Source organism: Salvelinus alpinus, chromosome 1, assembly GCF_045679555.1.
Source record: "Salvelinus alpinus chromosome 1, SLU_Salpinus.1, whole genome shotgun sequence".
NCBI classification, from domain to species: Eukaryota; Metazoa; Chordata; class Actinopteri; order Salmoniformes; family Salmonidae; genus Salvelinus; species Salvelinus alpinus.
In genome coordinates this window covers 40128994-40146590 of record NC_092086.1, presented here as the reverse complement: position 1 = coordinate 40146590, position 17597 = coordinate 40128994, and the positions used below count along the sequence as shown (strand labels likewise).

Here is a 17597-nt window from a genome sequence, read left to right as displayed (position 1 = left end):
TCTGTCAATTCGGTCAAAGTATCCAGAGATGGACTTGTGTTGATTTTTTTGTGTGTCTGCTGCTCAGAGGGAAAGGTCGTTGCGCATTTCTAGTCTTGGGACGAAAGCAATGTCCTGCTTTGATCTCCGGAGCAGACAGGAGTGATAACTGGGGTGGGGTTGAGTGGATCAAGTTGGGGGTCCCCGGTGTTTGTGACATACGTTGTTTAGTACGGCGCAGACTAGAGTGTTTTCCGGATAAAGTCATGCTAGGGTATATACATTTTCATACAGAGCTTTTGTTCCGAACCCACTGTGGTGTTTCAGGTGCCAAGTTTATGGTCATGTTGCAGCAGTATGTAGGAGGGAGATTCCTAAATGTGAGAAGTGTACATGTGGGAGTGGGCTGGGGAAGTCTTTCAATTGTGGGGGTGGCTTTGTTGCTGGGGATCAGAAATGTCCTGTGTAAGTGAGACAGATTGAAGTTTCCAGGGTGAGAGCAGTGCAGAAAGTGTCATATGCTGAGACAGTAAGGAAAGTAGAGGTTGATGGGCAAAGTGTGAGGGAGCCTGAGAGGATCCCTGTGAGTATTTCTATTTACTACCACAAACCGATGCTGGCACTAAGAACGTACTCAACGAGCTATATAGGACCATAAGCCAACAAGAAATGGCTCATCCAGAGGCAGCGCTCCTACTGGCCGTGATTTTAATGCAGGAAAACTTAAATCTGTTTTACTTAATTTCTACCAGCATGTCACCTGTGCAACTAGAGGGCAACATTTTTTACATCACCTGACTGGAATATGTTATTGGATTCATGGCATTGCGGTGTTTTACCACATCAGTAAATGGCTTCATTAATAAGTGCATCGACGACGTCGTCTCCACAGTAACCGTACGTACATATCCCAACCAGAAGCCATGAATTACAGGCAACATATGCACTGAGCTAAAGGCTAGAGCTGCCACTTTCAAGGAGTGGGACAATAACCAGGATGTCCTCCGACGAACCATCAAACAGGCAAAGCATCAATAAAAGACTAAGATCGAATTCTACTACACCGGCTCTGACGCTAGTCGTATTTGGCAGGGCTTGCGTACGTACTGTACATATCCCAACTAGAAGCCATGGATTACAGACAACATCCGCACTGACCTAAAGGCCAGAGCTGGCGCTTTCAAGGAGTGGTACACTAACCCGTACGCTCTCCGACAAACCATCAAACAGGCAGAGCGTCAATAAAGGACTAAGATTGAATCCTACTACAGCACCTCTGATGCTCGGCAGATGTGGCAGGGCTTGTAAACTATCACAGATTACAAAGGGAAACCCAGCTGCGAGCTGTCCATTGACACGAGCCTACCCGACGAGCTAAATATCTTCTATGCTCGCTTTGAGGCAAGCAACACTGAAACATGCATGAGACCACCAGCTGTTCCGGATGACTGTGGGATCACGCTCTCCGTAGACGATGTGAGTAAGACTTTTAAACAGGTTAAAATTCACAGGGCCAGACGGATTACAAGGATGCGCACTCAGAGCATGTGCTGACCAGGTGGCAAGTGTCTTCACTGACATTTTCAACCTCTCCCTAACCCAGTCTGTAATACCTACATGTTTCAAGCAGACCACCGTAGTCCCTGTGCCCAAGAACGCCAAGATAACCTGTTTAAATTACTATCGCCACGTAGCACTCACAACTGTAGCCATGAAATGCTTTGGAAGGCTGGTCATAGCTCACATCAACACTATCCTCCCAGAAACCGTGCACCCTCTGCATTTCGCATACTGCCCCAACAGATCCATAGATGATGCAATTCTATTGCACTCCACACTGCCCTTTCCCACTTGGACAAAAGGAACACCAATGTGAAAATGCTGTTTATTGACTACAGCTCAGCGTTCAACACCATAGAGCCCTTGAAGCTCATCACTAAGCTAACGTCCCTGGGACTGAACACCTCCCTCTGCAACTGAATCCTGGACTTCCTGACAGGCCGTCCCCAGATGGTGAGGGTAGGCAACAACACATCCGCCACGCTGACCCTCAACACGGGGGCCCCTCAGGGGTGCATGCTTAGTCCCTTCCTGTACTCCCTGTTCATCCATGACTGCAGATGACACGACGGTGGTAGGCCTGATCACCGACGATGATGATAGGGAGCCTATAGGGAGGAGGTCAGGGACCTGGCAGGACAAGAACCTCTCCCTCAACGTCAGTAAGAAAAAGGAGATGATCGTGGACTACAAGAAACGGAGGGCCGAGCACGCCCCCATTCACATCGATGGGGCTGTAGTGGAGCGGATTGAGAGCTTCAAGTTCCTCGGTGTCCAGAACACTAAAGATCTATCATGGTCCAAATACACCAACACAGTCATGAAGAGGGCAAGACAACACCTCTTCCCTTTCAGGAGGCTGAAAATATTTTGCATGGGCCCTCAGATCTTTAAAAAGTTTGACAGCTGCACCATCGAGATCATCTTGACTGGCTGCATCAACGCTTGGTATGACAATTGCTTGGCATCCGACCGCAAGGCTTCACAGAAGGTAGTGCGTACAGCCTAGTACATCACTGGGGCTGAGAGCTTCCTGTCATATGAGGCAGTGTCAGATGAAGGCACCAAAAATGTTCAAACTCTCCAGCCACCCAAGCTGACAAGCAGTACCAATGCACCAAGTCTGGAACCAACAGGACCATGAACAGCTTCTACCCCAAGCCATAAGACTTCTAAACAGCTGCTAAATATCTAATCAAATGGTTACCTTGACTACCTGCATTGATCCTTTTTTACACACACACTCACACTGACACCCCAACACACAGACACTACATACGCACACACACACACACAACATGCACACACATGCTGGAGGAAACAGGTACAAAAGTATCTATATCCACAGTAAAATGAGTCCTATATCGACATAACCTGAAAGGCTGCTAAGCAAGGAAGAAGCCACTGCTCCAAAACCGCTATAAAAAAGCCAGACTATGGTTTGCAACTGCATATGGGGACAAAGATTGCACTTTTTGAAGAAATGTCCTCTGGTCTGATGAAACAAAAATAGAACTGTTTGGCCATAATGACCATCGTTATGTTTGGAGGAAAAAGGGGGAGGCTTGCAAGCGGAAGAACACCATCCCAACCGTGAAGCACGGCGGTGGCAGCATCATGTTGTGGGGGTGCTTTGCTGCAGGAGGGCCTGGTGCACTTCACAAAATCGATGGCATCATGAGGCAGGAAAATTATGTGGATATATTGAAGCAACACCTCAAGACATTAGTCAGGAAGTTAAAGCTTGGTCGCAAATGGGTCTTCCAAATGGACATTGACCCCAAGCATACTTCCAAAGTTGTGGCAAAATGGCTTAAGGACAACAAAGTCAAGGTATTGGAGTCGCCATCACAAAGCCCTGACCTCAATCCCATAGAAAATTTGTGGGCAGAGCTGAAAAAGCTGCGTGAGCAAGGAGGCCTACAAACCTGACTCAGTTATACCAGCTCTGTCAGGAGGAATGGGCCAAAATTCGCCCAACTTATTGTGGAAAGCTTGTGGAAGGCTACCTGAAAAATTTGTTTCAGGTAGCCAAATACTAATTGATGTATGCTAACTTCTGACCCACTGGGAATGTGATGAAAGAAATAAAAGCTGAAATCCTTATCTCTACTATTATTCTGACATTTCACATTCTTAAAATAAAGTGGTGATCTTAACTGACCCAAGACAGGGAATTTTTACTAGGATTAAATGTCAGGAATTGTGAAAAAGTGAGTTTAAATGTATTTGGCTAACACGGAACCCAAACCGGCTGCGCGCGTGCACCATCGTACGCTATCGTGCAAAATGTATGTTGTCCACCTACACCAAACTCGATCACTACACGCAGGTTAAAATATCAAAACAAACGCTGAACCAATGACATTAATTTGGGGACAGGTCGAAAAGCATTAAACATGTATGGCAGTTTAGCTAGTTAGCTTGCACTTGCTAGCTAATTTGTCCTATTTAGCTAGCTTGCTGTTGCTAGCTAATTTGCCCTGGGATATAAACATTGAGTTGTTATTTTGCCTGAAATGCATCAAGTTCCTCTACTCCGACAATTAATCCACACATAAAACGGCCAACCGAATCGTTTCTAGTCATCTCTCCTCCTTCCAGGCTTTTTAATCTTTTAACTTATCTGATGATTGGCATCTAAACTTTCATAGTATTACCACGACAACTGGCAGAACATTTCGTCTTTCAATCACCCACGTGGGTATAACCAATGAGGAGATGGCACGTGGGTACCTGCTTCTATAAACCAATGAGGAGATGGGAGAGGCAGAACTTGCAGCGAGATCTGTGTCAGAAATAGGAATGACTTCTATTTTAGCCCTTGGCAACGCAAACGCTCGTTGGCGTGCGCAAGCAGTGTGGGTGCAATAATTGAATAACATGGATTTCTAAATTTATTTTGCGACGCTCGCGCACGCGACGTGTCCGGTCTGGTCAGCATGTAAGGTGTATGTAAACATCCGACTTCAACTGTAGCTACCTCATACCCTTACACATCTACTAGGTACTGGTACTCCATTTCAGTGTTGCCAACTCCTTAGTAAGGAAAGTAGCTATTGGCTAAAAGTCTCTAAATTATGTTATCGCCTAATTTGCATATTTGGCCATGTGCATGTAATTGTGATGGATGCTGTAGGAGAGAGGAATAAAGTCGTGGGAGAGACAAAAAGTGAGTAAAAAACACTCTAAATATGTTTAGAACTACAAATGAACTTTATTCTGTCGGTTCTTGTTTTTTTAATGTCACAATTCCAACCCTCCTTCTTTATCTGGGCTTGGGACTCGCAAAAGTGAACCAAAAGAGACACTCTGGCGGATTTACTTCCTTTTTTATTTTTTATTTTATTTAGTTACATTTACATCCTGCCCTGAATGTAAGCCAGGGCGGGATCAGCCAGCGACGGCTTCCCGCATGCGCGATTCATTTGCAGTCTGGACGCAGAGGGGTGAACAGCTCCTGCTCTGACTGCAGCTGGGAGGGACTGCTGCGCGAGGACTGGGCCGCCTGTGAGTGCATTGGGCCGCCTGTGAGTGTTTTGGGCCGCCTGTGAGTGCTTTGGGACGGGGTGGGACCTACGGCAGCACCCGCTGCTCGTTGAGCAGAGTAAGAACGATACGTGCTTTCACGTCAGAGTCTCCAATAACACCAGAAAAAGTATCTAGATTTGTCGCTAGTCGCTTTTTTGAAAATGTGTCGCTAGAGGGGTCTGAATACTCGCTACATATAGCAACACTGATTAGAAGCCCCACAGTGGAGGTGTCATAATACCCATAAAACCTAGCGGTCAAACAGGGAAATGGTGTGGGGCTCTATATAGCCATGCTATTTTTTACCTGTTATCGTTAACTCTTCATTGTTGGAAAAGGACACATAAGTAAGCATTTCACTGTTAGTCAACGAAGCATGTGACAAATAAGATTTGATTTGAGTAGTAGGCCACTACAGGGGTAATATAGGGTTACATGGCGGTTTCCTTTTATTGTCAACAAATGTGCAATGCACTTTCCAAACTGTGAAAGGCAGCAATACGCAACAAAGTGTCTTCTAGTCTGCCGGAAAACTACACGAAGAAGAAGAAAGCAACACCTTTCTCAATCGATTAGAATATATTTTAAACAGACAAGATGGTGGTGTACACACTGTTTGTATTTAATATTGGAGCAATTTCTAAATTCAAACGAACCCCCCCCCCAGTAACTAGACATGGACATTTAGAAGAAATGCGTTCTTCCAAGTCGGGAACTGAGGAAGCATCGTCAAGTTGGTCGAAAATGATCTGTGCTACACTTAACATTACCTTCCTAATAACGCCTATAAGCCAGCTGGAACAGTAATGGTCTGACTAGGGCTTGGTGATATTTTTAATAACTGGGGTGCATTATGATGATGATTTTTAATTCGCAGGGTGCCTTTTGTTAGGGCCTATAAACTCAGGTAAAGGTATTTTTAGCCAATGCTTTTTCTAACTTCTTCGCAAGCTGGTCCATGGTCTGTTTTATTTAAACAAGTACCAAAAAGACCTGAGCAGAGAGGGTAAATGTTGGGGAGAGGGCATTCATAGAAGCATTCTTTTGGGATTTTAACATTATTTTCAACCAACAAACCTTTTAAGTTTTGTTGACTTCCGTTTTAAATTACCTGCCCAGAAATGATTGGTTGGCATTGGCAACCGTTTTAGCCGACGGGAGGCCTAGCTCGCTAACGCTAGTTACATCTTGTTGGCTGACTAAAGAAAGCGAAAGGAAGCCGGATCTAAAGACAGGTTTGTAAACATAGTTTACATCTTGGTAATTTTCGGATTATTTCAAGATGGCTATAGCGTTATTAATTAATATGCCACTGCTGTTGGAAACATTTAATTTGTACTATTGTCTGGATATATTCAGCTAGATAAAGTTAAATGGCTTAGCTAATAATATTAGATGTTGATATCGTGTAGCAAACATTCGCTAGATAGCTTATTCGGTACCATAACGTTCGCTAACGTTAGCTTGTTAGTTAGCTAACTTCAACCGCAAGCTAATTTCTAACCAACAAAAATGTCAATATAAAATATACGATATTGGGTAACGTTAGTTAGCAAGCTAGGTGCTTTATATTTTACGAGTCGCTGGTCAATATGGGTTGTCTAGTATACTTTCTTGTTAGCTGTCTTAGCTAACGTTAGCTAGCTCGCTTGTGTAACGTTAAGTGTCAGATACAAACATGTAAACGTTGAAGCATAACTAACATCAATAAGCAAGCTAATGCCGATAGTGTTGCATCCAATGTAGCTTTCTGGCTGTATAGTTAAGTAACTGTATTTTGCAGTCTGTTTTAGCTAGCTTTCAAATGTCAACATTCCTCTATTGTTTGTGATTGGTGTCTTTATTTAGAATTAATCATGTCACGCCTTGTTTCCACCACTAGCTATCCAACAGAGGATAAAGAAGATTCATATTCTCTCAACCCCCGAACTATTCCTTAGAAAGGAGCAAGAGACAGACTGCACACAGAATGAGGTTGGAAGAGATTTGTTTACCTGTTATGGTTGTGTTGTGTGCTAACTGTATATCAAGCTGTATCTTGTAGAATCAGGTATACTGCATAATTGCCAGAAAAACGTATGTTCTGTTTTCCAGCCTGTCTGTTCTGTTTTCATTCTTTTTTGCTTTTTTGCTGTTTGTTTTTTATTTGTATCTTTGCTGCTTTATAGCTCATCTGCTCCCAGGATGGTGAACAACTACAAGCGGACTTCCAGTCCTCGGTCTCCTACGAACAGTGGGGAGCTCTTCACTCCAGCGCATGAGGAGAATGTGCGCTTCATCCATGACAGTGAGTCTGCCTCAGAAGACCAATATCTTACTAAGACTAGCCCTTACTGTCTCTCACCTGAGTAGGCTTATATGTTGGCAATCAACATCATCCACTGTAAAAAGCTCCTTACAGAGACCCTGTACCACTGAGCTCAGATGAGCCATTTGGATGGAATGTGGTATGTAAGGAGATGGTTGAAAGCTGGCATGTGTATGCTTCTTTACAGCCTGGCAGTGTGTGCTCAGAGACATCCGGTCACCACAGAGCAGTGAACGCAAAGACCGTGGACCACAGGAGTATGTGGAAAAGAACCCAAATCCCAACTTAAATTGTAAGTGACTTGATGGAGTATGTTTGTCATTTAAACAGGCTATTTACTAGATTTGTCAAAGACAGTAACGTTATTTTTATCCTTTCTTGCAGCTTTCACACCAGTTGACCTGAGTGACCTCAAGAAATGCAACACACAGGACTCCAAGAAGTCCTAGTCTTTCTCTTTATAGTCAAAAGCTTTTTTTCTGCACCAATTATCCTTGAGAACTTTCTCCTCCTCTGTCAGCCAGGAAGTCAACCTTTTGGCCATTCCTGCCCAGAATGCCGGTCCTCTTTCTGCCCACCCGGACTAACAGCCTGCCCATTCAACAGCAGTGGGCTGATGTCCTAACAACCACAATATTTTTGGAGTTCCTTATCCACCCCAGTCCCCCCCCTCTCTTTCTCTGTCCAGGCTGGATATTTTCTTACCCTACCTCTCATCTGGTTGACGTGGAATGCAAGAAAGCTGGCATTTGATTTCCAGGGATTCTCTCTTCCGGTTCTTGGTTTTACAGCCATGAATTTTGCATTTTCACTCTTTTTATGTGAATGGGACTGATGCAGAGTTTCAATGAAATATGCTGACATCCTAATGCCGAAGTACAGACTGTGTACAAATTCTTCATGGGACACTTTTTAAAGGACTGCAGTCTTAAATATAAACTGTTTTCTTTTCAATCTACAAAGGATAATGCTGAAGGGCTGGCATTCTTTTTTTGGAAGATAGTTGAATTGTAGATATATTGGAATGGAATCCGATTGTACGGGCGAGTTTTGGAAACCAAAAATTGTTTAGGATAAATGCCAACATTTTTCATATAAATTCATGCCCCTAAAATGGACTTCAAGTAGTCATCTCCACATTGACTTCCCAGCCTTGGAAAAAAATATTGAATAAAATACTTTTACAATATTTCACTCTCAATGCATTGGTCATAGATGTTCTGACCTAAATTTTCTTTTTGGATGTGTTACCTATATACTCACCAATGATGTATGTACAGACATCACAGAACCTACAGTAGGATGGTAAATTGTTGTCTCATGCTCTTTGTTTTGTTTGTGCATTGTTACTGAAAACAGTGTAATAGGCTACTGAACAAAAATATAATTGCAACATGCAACAATTTCTAAGATTTTACTGAATGCAGTTCATATAAGGAAATCAGTCAGTTTAAATAAGTTAGGCCCTAATCTATGGATTTCACATGACTGGGCAGGAATGCAACCATGGGTGGGCCTTGGAGGGCATAGGCCCACCCACTGAGTTTTTACCCACAAAAGGGCTATTACAGACAAATACTCCTCAGCAACCCCTCCACACCCCCCTCATACGATCCTGTGGGTGAAGAAGCCGGATGTTGAGGTCCTGGGCTGGCGTGGTTACACGTGGTCTGCGGTTGTGAGGCCGGTTGGACGTACTGCTGCATTCTCTAAAACAATGTTCGAGGCACCTTGTGGTAGAGAAATTAACATCAAATTATCTGGCAACAGCTCTGGTGGATATTCCTGCAGTCAGCATGACTAATGCACGCTCCCTCAAAACGTGAGGCGTTGTGTAACAAATTAGTGGCCTTTTATTGGCCCTAGCACAAGGCGCACCTGTGTAATGACCATGCTGTTTAATGTGCATCTTGATATGCCACACCTGTCAGGTGGATGGATTATCTTGGCAAAGGAGAAATGCTCACTAACAGGGATGTAAACAAATGTGTGCACAACATTTGAGAGAAATAAGCCTTTTGTGCATATGGAAAACATGGGACCAACACTTTACATGTTGCGTTTATTTTCATTGTATGTATAGTCAACCATATTTCTTTCTCTGATCTAGTTCCTTCATATCACAGAGGGAATCATGAAGTGCTCGGTAATGGTCTGAAAGTAGTTCTAACAACAGGGCTCAGCCAGTATTCACAAAAGTTAGCAAAGAGAGAATTACTCCATAATGGTAAACCTATTAGTAGTGCAAACAAGTACAAGAAGATACAATCATGGCGGCATGATATACACTGCTCAAAAAAATAAAGGGAACACTTAAACAACACAATGTAACTCCAAGTCAATCACACTTCTGTGAAATCAAACTGTCCACTTAGGAAGCAACACTGATTGACAATAAATTTCACATGCTATTGTGCAAATGGAATAGACAAAAGGTGGAAATTATAGGCAATTAGCAAGACACCCCCAATAAAGGAGTGGTTCTGCAGGTGGTGACCACAGACCACTTCTCAGTTCCTATGCTTCCTGGCTGATGTTTTGGTCACTTTTGAATGCTGGCGGTGCTTTCACTCTAGTGGTAGCATGAGACGGAGTCTACAACCCACACAAGTGGCTCAGGTAGTGCAGCTCATCCAGGATTGCACATCAATGCGAGCTGTGGCAAGAAGGTTTGCTGTGTCTGTCAGCGTAGTGTCCAGAGCATGGAGGCGCTACCAGGAGACAGGCCAGTACATCAGGAGACGTGGAGGAGGCCGTAGGAGGGCAACAACCCAGTAGCAGGACCGCTACCTCCGCCTTTGTGCAAGGAGGAGCAGGTGGAGCACTGCCAGAGCCCTGCAAAATGACCTCCAGCAGGCCACAAATGTGCATGTGTCTGCTCAAATGGTCAGAAACAGACTCCATGAGGGCCCGACGTCCACAGGTGGGGGTTGTGCTTACAGCCCAACACGTGCAGGACGTTTGGCATTTGCCAGAGAACACCAAGATTGGCAAATTCGCCACTGGCCCCCTGTGCTCTTCACAGATGAAAGCAGGTTCACACTGAGCACGTGACAGACGTGACAGTGTCTGGAGACACCGTGGAGAACGTTCTGCTGCCTGCAACATCCTCCTTCATGACCGGTTTGGCGGTGGGTCAGTCATGGTATGGGGTGGCATTTCTTTGGGGGGCCGCACAGCCCTCCATGTGCTCGCCAGAGGTAGCCTGACTGCCATTAGGTACCGAGATGAGATCCTCAGACCCCTTGTGAGACCATATGCTGGTGCGGTTGGCCCTGGGTTCCTCCTAATGCAAGACAATGCTAGACCTCATGTGGCTGGAGTGTCAGCAGTTCCTGCAAGAGGAAGGCATTGATGCTATGGACTGGCCCGCCCGTTCCCCAGACCTGAATCCAATTGAGCACATCTGGGACATCATGTCTCGCTCCATCCACCAACGCCACGTTGCACCACAGACTGTCCAGGAGTTGGCGGATGCTTTAGTCCAGGTCTGGGAGGAGATCCCTCAGGAGACCATCCGCCACCTCATCAGGAGCATGCCCAGGCGTTGTAGGGAGGTCATACAGGCATGTGGAGGCCACACACACTACTGAGCCTCATTTTGACTTGTTTTAAGGACATTACATCAAAGTTGGATCAGCCTGTAGTGTGGTTTTCCACTTTAATTTTGAGTGTGACTCCAAATCCAGACCTCCATGGGTTGATAAATTTGATTTCCATTGATCATTTTTGTGTGATTTTGTTGTCAGCACATTCAACTATGTAAAGAAAAAAGTATTTAATAAGATTATTTCATTCATTCAGATCTAGGATGTGTTATTTTAGTGTTCCCTTTATTTTTTTGAGCAGTGTATTTTAACGATATTGTGGGCTATGTGAATCTGCACTCAAATATAGGTGTTGATGCATCTGTGTTGACAAAGTTCACATGTGGATACAGTTGGTGTAGGCCATGGTATTAACACAACACATTTATTTACACCTTTGTCTCAGGAATCTTATATCAAATAAAATGTTATTGGTCGCGTACACATTTTGCAGATGTTATCGCATGCTGGTAAAGTAAAGGTTAAATAAATAAAATAATAAGTGCAGCTAAATGCTTATGTTTCTAGTTTCCACATTGCAGTATACCTAACAATACACACCAATCCTAAAAATAATGAAATTAAGAAATATTACAACGAGCAATGTCAGAGTCTAGGATATATACACTGCTCAAAAAAATAAAGGGAACACTTAAACAACACAATGTAACTCCAAGTCAATCACACTTCTATGAAATCAAACTGTCCACTTAGGAAGCAACACTGATTGACAATAAATTTCACATGCTGTTGTGCAAATGGAATAGACAAAAGGTGGAAATTATAGGCAATTAGCAAGACACCCCCAAAAAAGGAGTGATTCTGCAGGTGGTGACCACAGACAACTTCTCAGTTCCTATGCTTCCTGGCTGATGTTTTGGTCACTTTTGAATGCTGGCGGTGCTCTCACTCTAGTGGTAGCATGAGACGGAGTCTACAACCCACACAAGTGGCTCAGGTAGTGCAGTTCATCCAGGATGGCACATCAATGCGAGCTGTGGCAAAAAGGTTTGCTGTGTCTGTCAGCGTAGTGTCCAGAGCATGGAGGCGCTACCAGGAGACAGGCCAGTACATCAGGAGACGTGGAGGAGGCCGTAGGAGGGCAACAACCCAGCAGCAGGACCGCTACCTCCGCCTTTGTGCAAGGAGGTGCACTGCCAGAGCCCTGCAAAATGACCTCCAGCAGGCCACAAATGTGCATATGTCAGCATATGGTCTCACAAGGGGTCTGAAGATCTCATCTCGGTACCTAATGGCAGTCAGGCTACCTCTGGCGAGCACATGGAGGGCTGTGCGGACCCACAAAGAAATGCCACCCCACACCATGACTGACCCACCGCCAAACCGGTCATGCTGGAGGATGTTGCAGGCAGCAGAACATTCTCCACGGCGTCTCCAGACTCTGTCACGTCTGTCACATGTGCTCATGTGCTCAGTGTGAACCTGCTTTCATCTGTGAAGAGCACAGGGCGCCAGTGGCGAATTTGCCAATCTTGGTGTTCTCTGGCAAATGCCAAACGTCCTGCACGGTGCTGGGCTGTTAGCACAACCCCCACCTGTGGACGTCGGGCCCTCATACCACCCTCATGGAGTCTGTTTCTGACCGTTTGAGCAGACACATGCACATTTGTGGCCTGCTGGAGGTCATTTTGCAGGGCTCTGGCAGTGCACCTCCTTGCACAAAGGCGGAGGTAGCGGTCCTGCTGCTGGGTTGTTGCCCTCCTTCGGCCTCCTCCACGTCTCCTGATGTACTGGCCTGTCTCCTGGTAGCGCCTCCATGCTCTGGACACTACGCTGACAGACACAGCAAACCTTTTTGCCACAGCTCGCATTGATGTGCCATCCTGGATGAACTGCACTACCTGAGCCACTTGTGTGGGTTGTAGACTCCGTCTCATGCTACCACTAGAGTGAGAGCACCGCCAGCATTCAAAAGTGACCAAAACATCAGCCAGGAAGCATAGGAACTGAGAAGTTGTCTGTGGTCACCACCTGCAGAATCACTCCTTTTTTGGGGGTGTCTTGCTAATTGCCTATAATTTCCACCTTTTGTCTATTCCATTTGCACAACAGCATGTGAAATTTATTGTCAATCAGTGTTGCTTCCTAAGTGGACAGTTTGATTTCACAGAAGTGTGATTGACTTGGAGTTACATTGTGTTGTTTAAGTGTTCCCTTTATTTTTTTGAGCAGTGTATATTTATATATACATATATTTATAAACTGGGATGTTCGAGCCCTGAATACTGATTGGCTGACAGCCGTGGTATATCAGACCTTATATACCACGGGTATGACAAAACATGTATTTTTACAGCTCTAATTATGTTGGTAATCAGTTTATAATGGCAATTATAAACTGGGTGGTTCGAGCCCTGAATGCCGATTGGCTGACAGCCATGGTATATCAGACCTTATATACCATAGGTATGACAAAACATTTACTTTTACTACTCCAATTAAGTTGGTAACCAGTTTATAATAGCAATAAGGTACCTCAGAGGTTTGTGGCACACCCCCGTGCCTTATTGTGTAATATAATGGTGTGTATAGACAGTATGGCTAGTATACTGTATGAACAGGAACAGTGTGTACAGCGGTAGTTATAGGATGATTCTGGACTAGAATACAGTATATACATATGAAGTGGGTAAACGTTATTAAAGTGGCCAGTGTTCAATGACAATGTACATAGGGCAGCAGTCTCTAAGGTAGCTGGCTAGTAAAAGTGCCCTAAGTTCAGGGCAGTGTACTGGGGGGAAGCCGGCTAGGGGTTGACTATTAAACAGTCTGATGGATTGGAGCTGTTTTAAAGTCTCTCGGTCCCGGCTTTGATGCACCTGTACTGTCTCGGCTTTCTAGATGGTAGAGGGGTGACCAGGCCATGTCTCGGATGGCTGAGGGGCCAAGCCGAATTGCACCAACTATCAAGGAATATGTCAGATCTATCTATTTTTGTATAACCAGCACTACAGTAAATTCTAGACCATTGCGCTGCTGCACTGATAATAGCAGCACAGGTCTTTGTAGTGATATGACTCAAGGGATCAATTTCAAATGGTCCCTTCTTGATTTGACAGCATAACCTGAGTAAAACTGTGGAAGGGGCGGCGCACAACAAGCGGACACAGACAGCGTCATCCGTCCTCACGTAACGAGGGCTCGTGGCTATAAAGACAGCTTGCGCTCCATTTTAGCGTTTTTTTTTCTCACGCAGCTGAATAGTACCGCAGGGATATAACCAAGGTTTTTACTTAAGGCAGGGATCAGTCAGGCTAGTTTTTAGTTCGCTAACAGTTCTTCTTGGCGTAATTGAAACTTCATAATGGCCGATAAGATGGATATGTCTCTAGATGACATCATCAAGCAGAACAGGCAGCAGAGAGGAGGCGCAGGAGGCCGTGGTGGTGGAAGAGGCCGTGGCCGGGGAGGCTCTGGCGGGGGCCGAGGTGGTGGTGTTGGCCGTGGAGCAGTTGGTGGAGGCTTTGGGGGCCGAGGTGGAGGATCGGGCCCCATGAGGAACCGACCGAACCTGAGCCGTGGCAGAGCAAGACCTACGCCATACAGCAGGGTATGACAAATTTAAAGGAATGGGCTGAGAAAAAGGAAAACGCCTCGTAACCTGAAAATGCCTGCGCGACGTCCTCTAATCTTCAGGCTTACTAGCTGCTCCCAATGCAATCAATGGCTAGCTTGCTAGTCGAGAGGCACTTAGCTAGCTAATCGAATTTCTTTCGAATTAGCGAAGGGAAACCCTTTAAATTGCGGTTGATATGGAAATAATGCACGTAAAGTGTCCTTGTCCACCCAAACCCATGTCTGTTACCACTTTTTGAGAATAAGCTTTTGGAGCGGGTTAGCTAGTTGCTAACTCTGGAATAGCTGCTAACCTACAAGGCCCAGACGGCGCCATTTTGAATTCAGCATCTTCAATCAATGAAATATTTATTTCATGGTCCGTCGCAGTAGCTTTCGTCCCAGAAAGTCACTTGTTGGACCACCGAACGGCACTGCATCGAAGAATATCGTTGCATTTGGAAGATTTTTGTAGCAGAGGCGACTTTTGGAGAGTTTCATCCTGCACTCCTATCCTTTGTTTGGGAGTGGCTGGCGGGTTAACACAATCCCCTTTGAGCAACACCATATCAACACAGAATGGTGTCATTTATGGATGGAGCAGTGGACTTTTCCCCTCTTATTACATACATATTTTTATCTCTACATTTCTAGTAATGTTACAACTCAATCAAAATGGCGTGGTTTCAAAATGGACGCTCAGATGGTTGCCATCCATGTTCAGGCCAGGTAGTTGGCCTACTTTATTTTGCTAGTTGTCTCTTTCAGAAAATGGACACTTAACTCATCAAAGCTAACTCATGGCTTTTAAAGAACAATTTAAGCAAATAACCACACAGCTGGAGTCGACACTGATGCAGCGCCATACGGATGGATGACTTTCTTCAGCATACTACTCTCGCTGGGGATGGCCGCCTGGAGAGCCTTTGGTGGAGGAGCAGATGGCAAGAGAACAGTGGGCGACATTGTTAGCCTAGTTAGCCAACAAGGGGGTGGGAGCGGAGTGCAGATGGTAGCGAGTAAATGTGTACTGTTATTAATGACTTTACTGCTAAATGTTGATCAAAATAGCCTCAAGACGTCAATGCATACATTTCTTCATTCTATTATGGGAAATGTTTCATTTTTTACTATTATGGCCCATCAGTTTTAGCTAAATGCTTTATGGCCTGTTAACTTGGTCTAGTGTCTAGAATTTATATGTTGCCAGGTGTCCTGTTTTTGCACTGGTTTACTTGCTTGTAGTAATGGGTTGGGCACTGGGTGGGGAATGCTGGTAATCTCCATGGGGTAGCAGTGTGCCAACCACCTGGCCCTGTTGGCTGTGTAGTCCCTGGTCTCCCCAGCACCTACCCAGCTGTGTGGACTGGACTCTGTGATTGGCAGAGACAGGGGAGCCTGAAGTCAGCAGGTTCGTTCTCTTTCATCTGTTGCAGCCCAAGCAGCTTCCTGATAAATGGCAACACGACATGTACGGCAATCATGGCTTCAATGCCAGTGTTGGGGGCGGTGGGGGTGGAGCTGGTGTGGAAACCGGAGGGAAGCTTCTTGTCTCCAATCTCGACTTTGGCGTTTCAGACGCAGATATTCAGGTACATCTTATTTTCTTTTTGACTTGGTTGACTCTTTAGAAATTGCGTATTTACCTTGGTTTAGCATTTCCAAAATGGCACGTGAAATCACTTACAATCACAATACATGGTTTCTCTCACTGCAGGAGCTCTTTGCAGAGTTTGGTACACTGAAGAAGGCAGCTGTTCACTATGACCGGTCGGGCAGGAGCTTAGGCACTGCAGACGTCCACTTTGAGAGGAAGGCAGATGCTCTAAAAGCTATGAAACAGTACAACGGTGTACCACTTGATGGTAGGTTTCTCAAGTGGCTTTGACAGTTGCGACAAATATTATCATGTCATTTGTACCTTGCTGAAACATTTAATTGTTTTGTGCTGCTGAGGTGTCTTTCACCATGCTGACACTGTATATTCATCCAACTTTCAAGTTGCTGAACGTTGAAACTTTCAAAAAAAATGGGTGCTTGTTAGTTAGCCTGTTTTGCAAGTTCTCTTTCAGAAAATGGACGTTTAACTCATCAAAGCCAACTCATGGCTTTTAAAGAACAATTTAAACAAATAACCACACCGCTGGAGTCAACACTGATGCAAAGAACTACAGTGCCATACGGATGTTTTTCTTTCTTCAGCACACTACTCTTGCTGGTGATAACCTGAATACTTTCTCTTGCAGGGCGTCCCATGAACATACAACTCGTCACATCACAGATCGACACACAAAGACGGCCACCCATGCAGGGGTAAGTGTTAAGATTGAACTGTTTTCCAAAACAACCTGAGCCAATGATAAGTATCATGAATGGAAAGTGCTAATGTTCAGATGTTCTACAGTATGAACCGAGGTGGTGGTGGCATGAACAGGGGTCGTGGCGGTGGGTTTAGAGGGATGCAGAGAGGACGTGGAGCAGGTCGTGGAGGAGGCAGGGGCCGAGGTGGCCGCGGGGGAAGCACTAAGCCACTTTCTGCTGAAGAGCTGGATGCCCAGCTAGATGCCTACAATGCCAGGGTGAGTCTCGGTTTGCAAATGAGAAAGGGGTTATGAAGTGTCATAGGGAGTTAAATAAAAACAAAAAAACATTTGTCTGCCTACATGTATATAGCGTTGGAAATTAATGATGGGACAGGCCTACTATGGTAGCATGCGTCTTATCTGATGCCTTTCTTCCACCCACCCCAGATGGAAACAAGCTAAGAGCCTAGGTGAATCCTCCAGGCTGCATTACTCTCCAGGCTGAACATGAGGACAGTCTGTTCTTACAGCGTTGAAGATGCAGGACATTTTACACTTGGATGTCTTCTGATGTGATTTAAATTTGTGTATCAATCCTTTTAAATGCTCCGATGTGTTTTTTACCAGTTTATGTTTTTTGGAAAAAAATATTGGTTTTGACTGTAGGTTTAAGGGGGTGGGTGGGGCTTTCCCTGTTGCTCTTCCTTTCCCCGTAGATCATTGTAATAAACCCTGCAGTACATATGAACCATA

General features: G+C 44.9%; 2 protein-coding genes across 7 annotated transcripts; both read left to right on the top strand.

Annotated features, from left to right (window-relative positions):
- The first annotated feature begins 4738 nt into the window (after window positions 1–4738).
- Window positions 4739–8567, top strand: LOC139575840 (mapk-regulated corepressor-interacting protein 1-like). Of its 6 annotated transcripts, XM_071401209.1 has the most exons (6): window positions 4739–5069; window positions 6190–6305; window positions 6953–7044; window positions 7239–7357; window positions 7566–7670; window positions 7763–8567. In XM_071401209.1, the coding sequence occupies exons 3-6, from the start codon at window positions 7040–7042 to the stop codon at window positions 7825–7827; spliced, it is 294 nt and encodes a 97-aa protein (XP_071257310.1). In that variant the 5' UTR covers window positions 4739–5069; window positions 6190–6305; window positions 6953–7039; the 3' UTR covers window positions 7828–8567. The 6 variants fall into 6 exon arrangements, with proteins under 6 accessions (XP_071257310.1, XP_071257320.1, XP_071257344.1 ...); XM_071401219.1 differs by lacking the exon at window positions 6190–6305 and having other exon boundaries at window positions 4898–5069; XM_071401243.1 differs by lacking the exon at window positions 6190–6305 and having other exon boundaries at window positions 4932–5089.
- Window positions 8568–14137: 5570 nt separating this feature from the next.
- On the top strand, window positions 14138–17597 carry LOC139575832 (THO complex subunit 4-like). Its single transcript, XM_071401187.1, has 6 exons — window positions 14138–14536; window positions 15978–16133; window positions 16259–16406; window positions 16788–16854; window positions 16946–17120; window positions 17292–17597. The coding sequence occupies exons 1-6, from the start codon at window positions 14291–14293 to the stop codon at window positions 17304–17306; spliced, it is 807 nt and encodes a 268-aa protein (XP_071257288.1). The 5' UTR covers window positions 14138–14290; the 3' UTR covers window positions 17307–17597.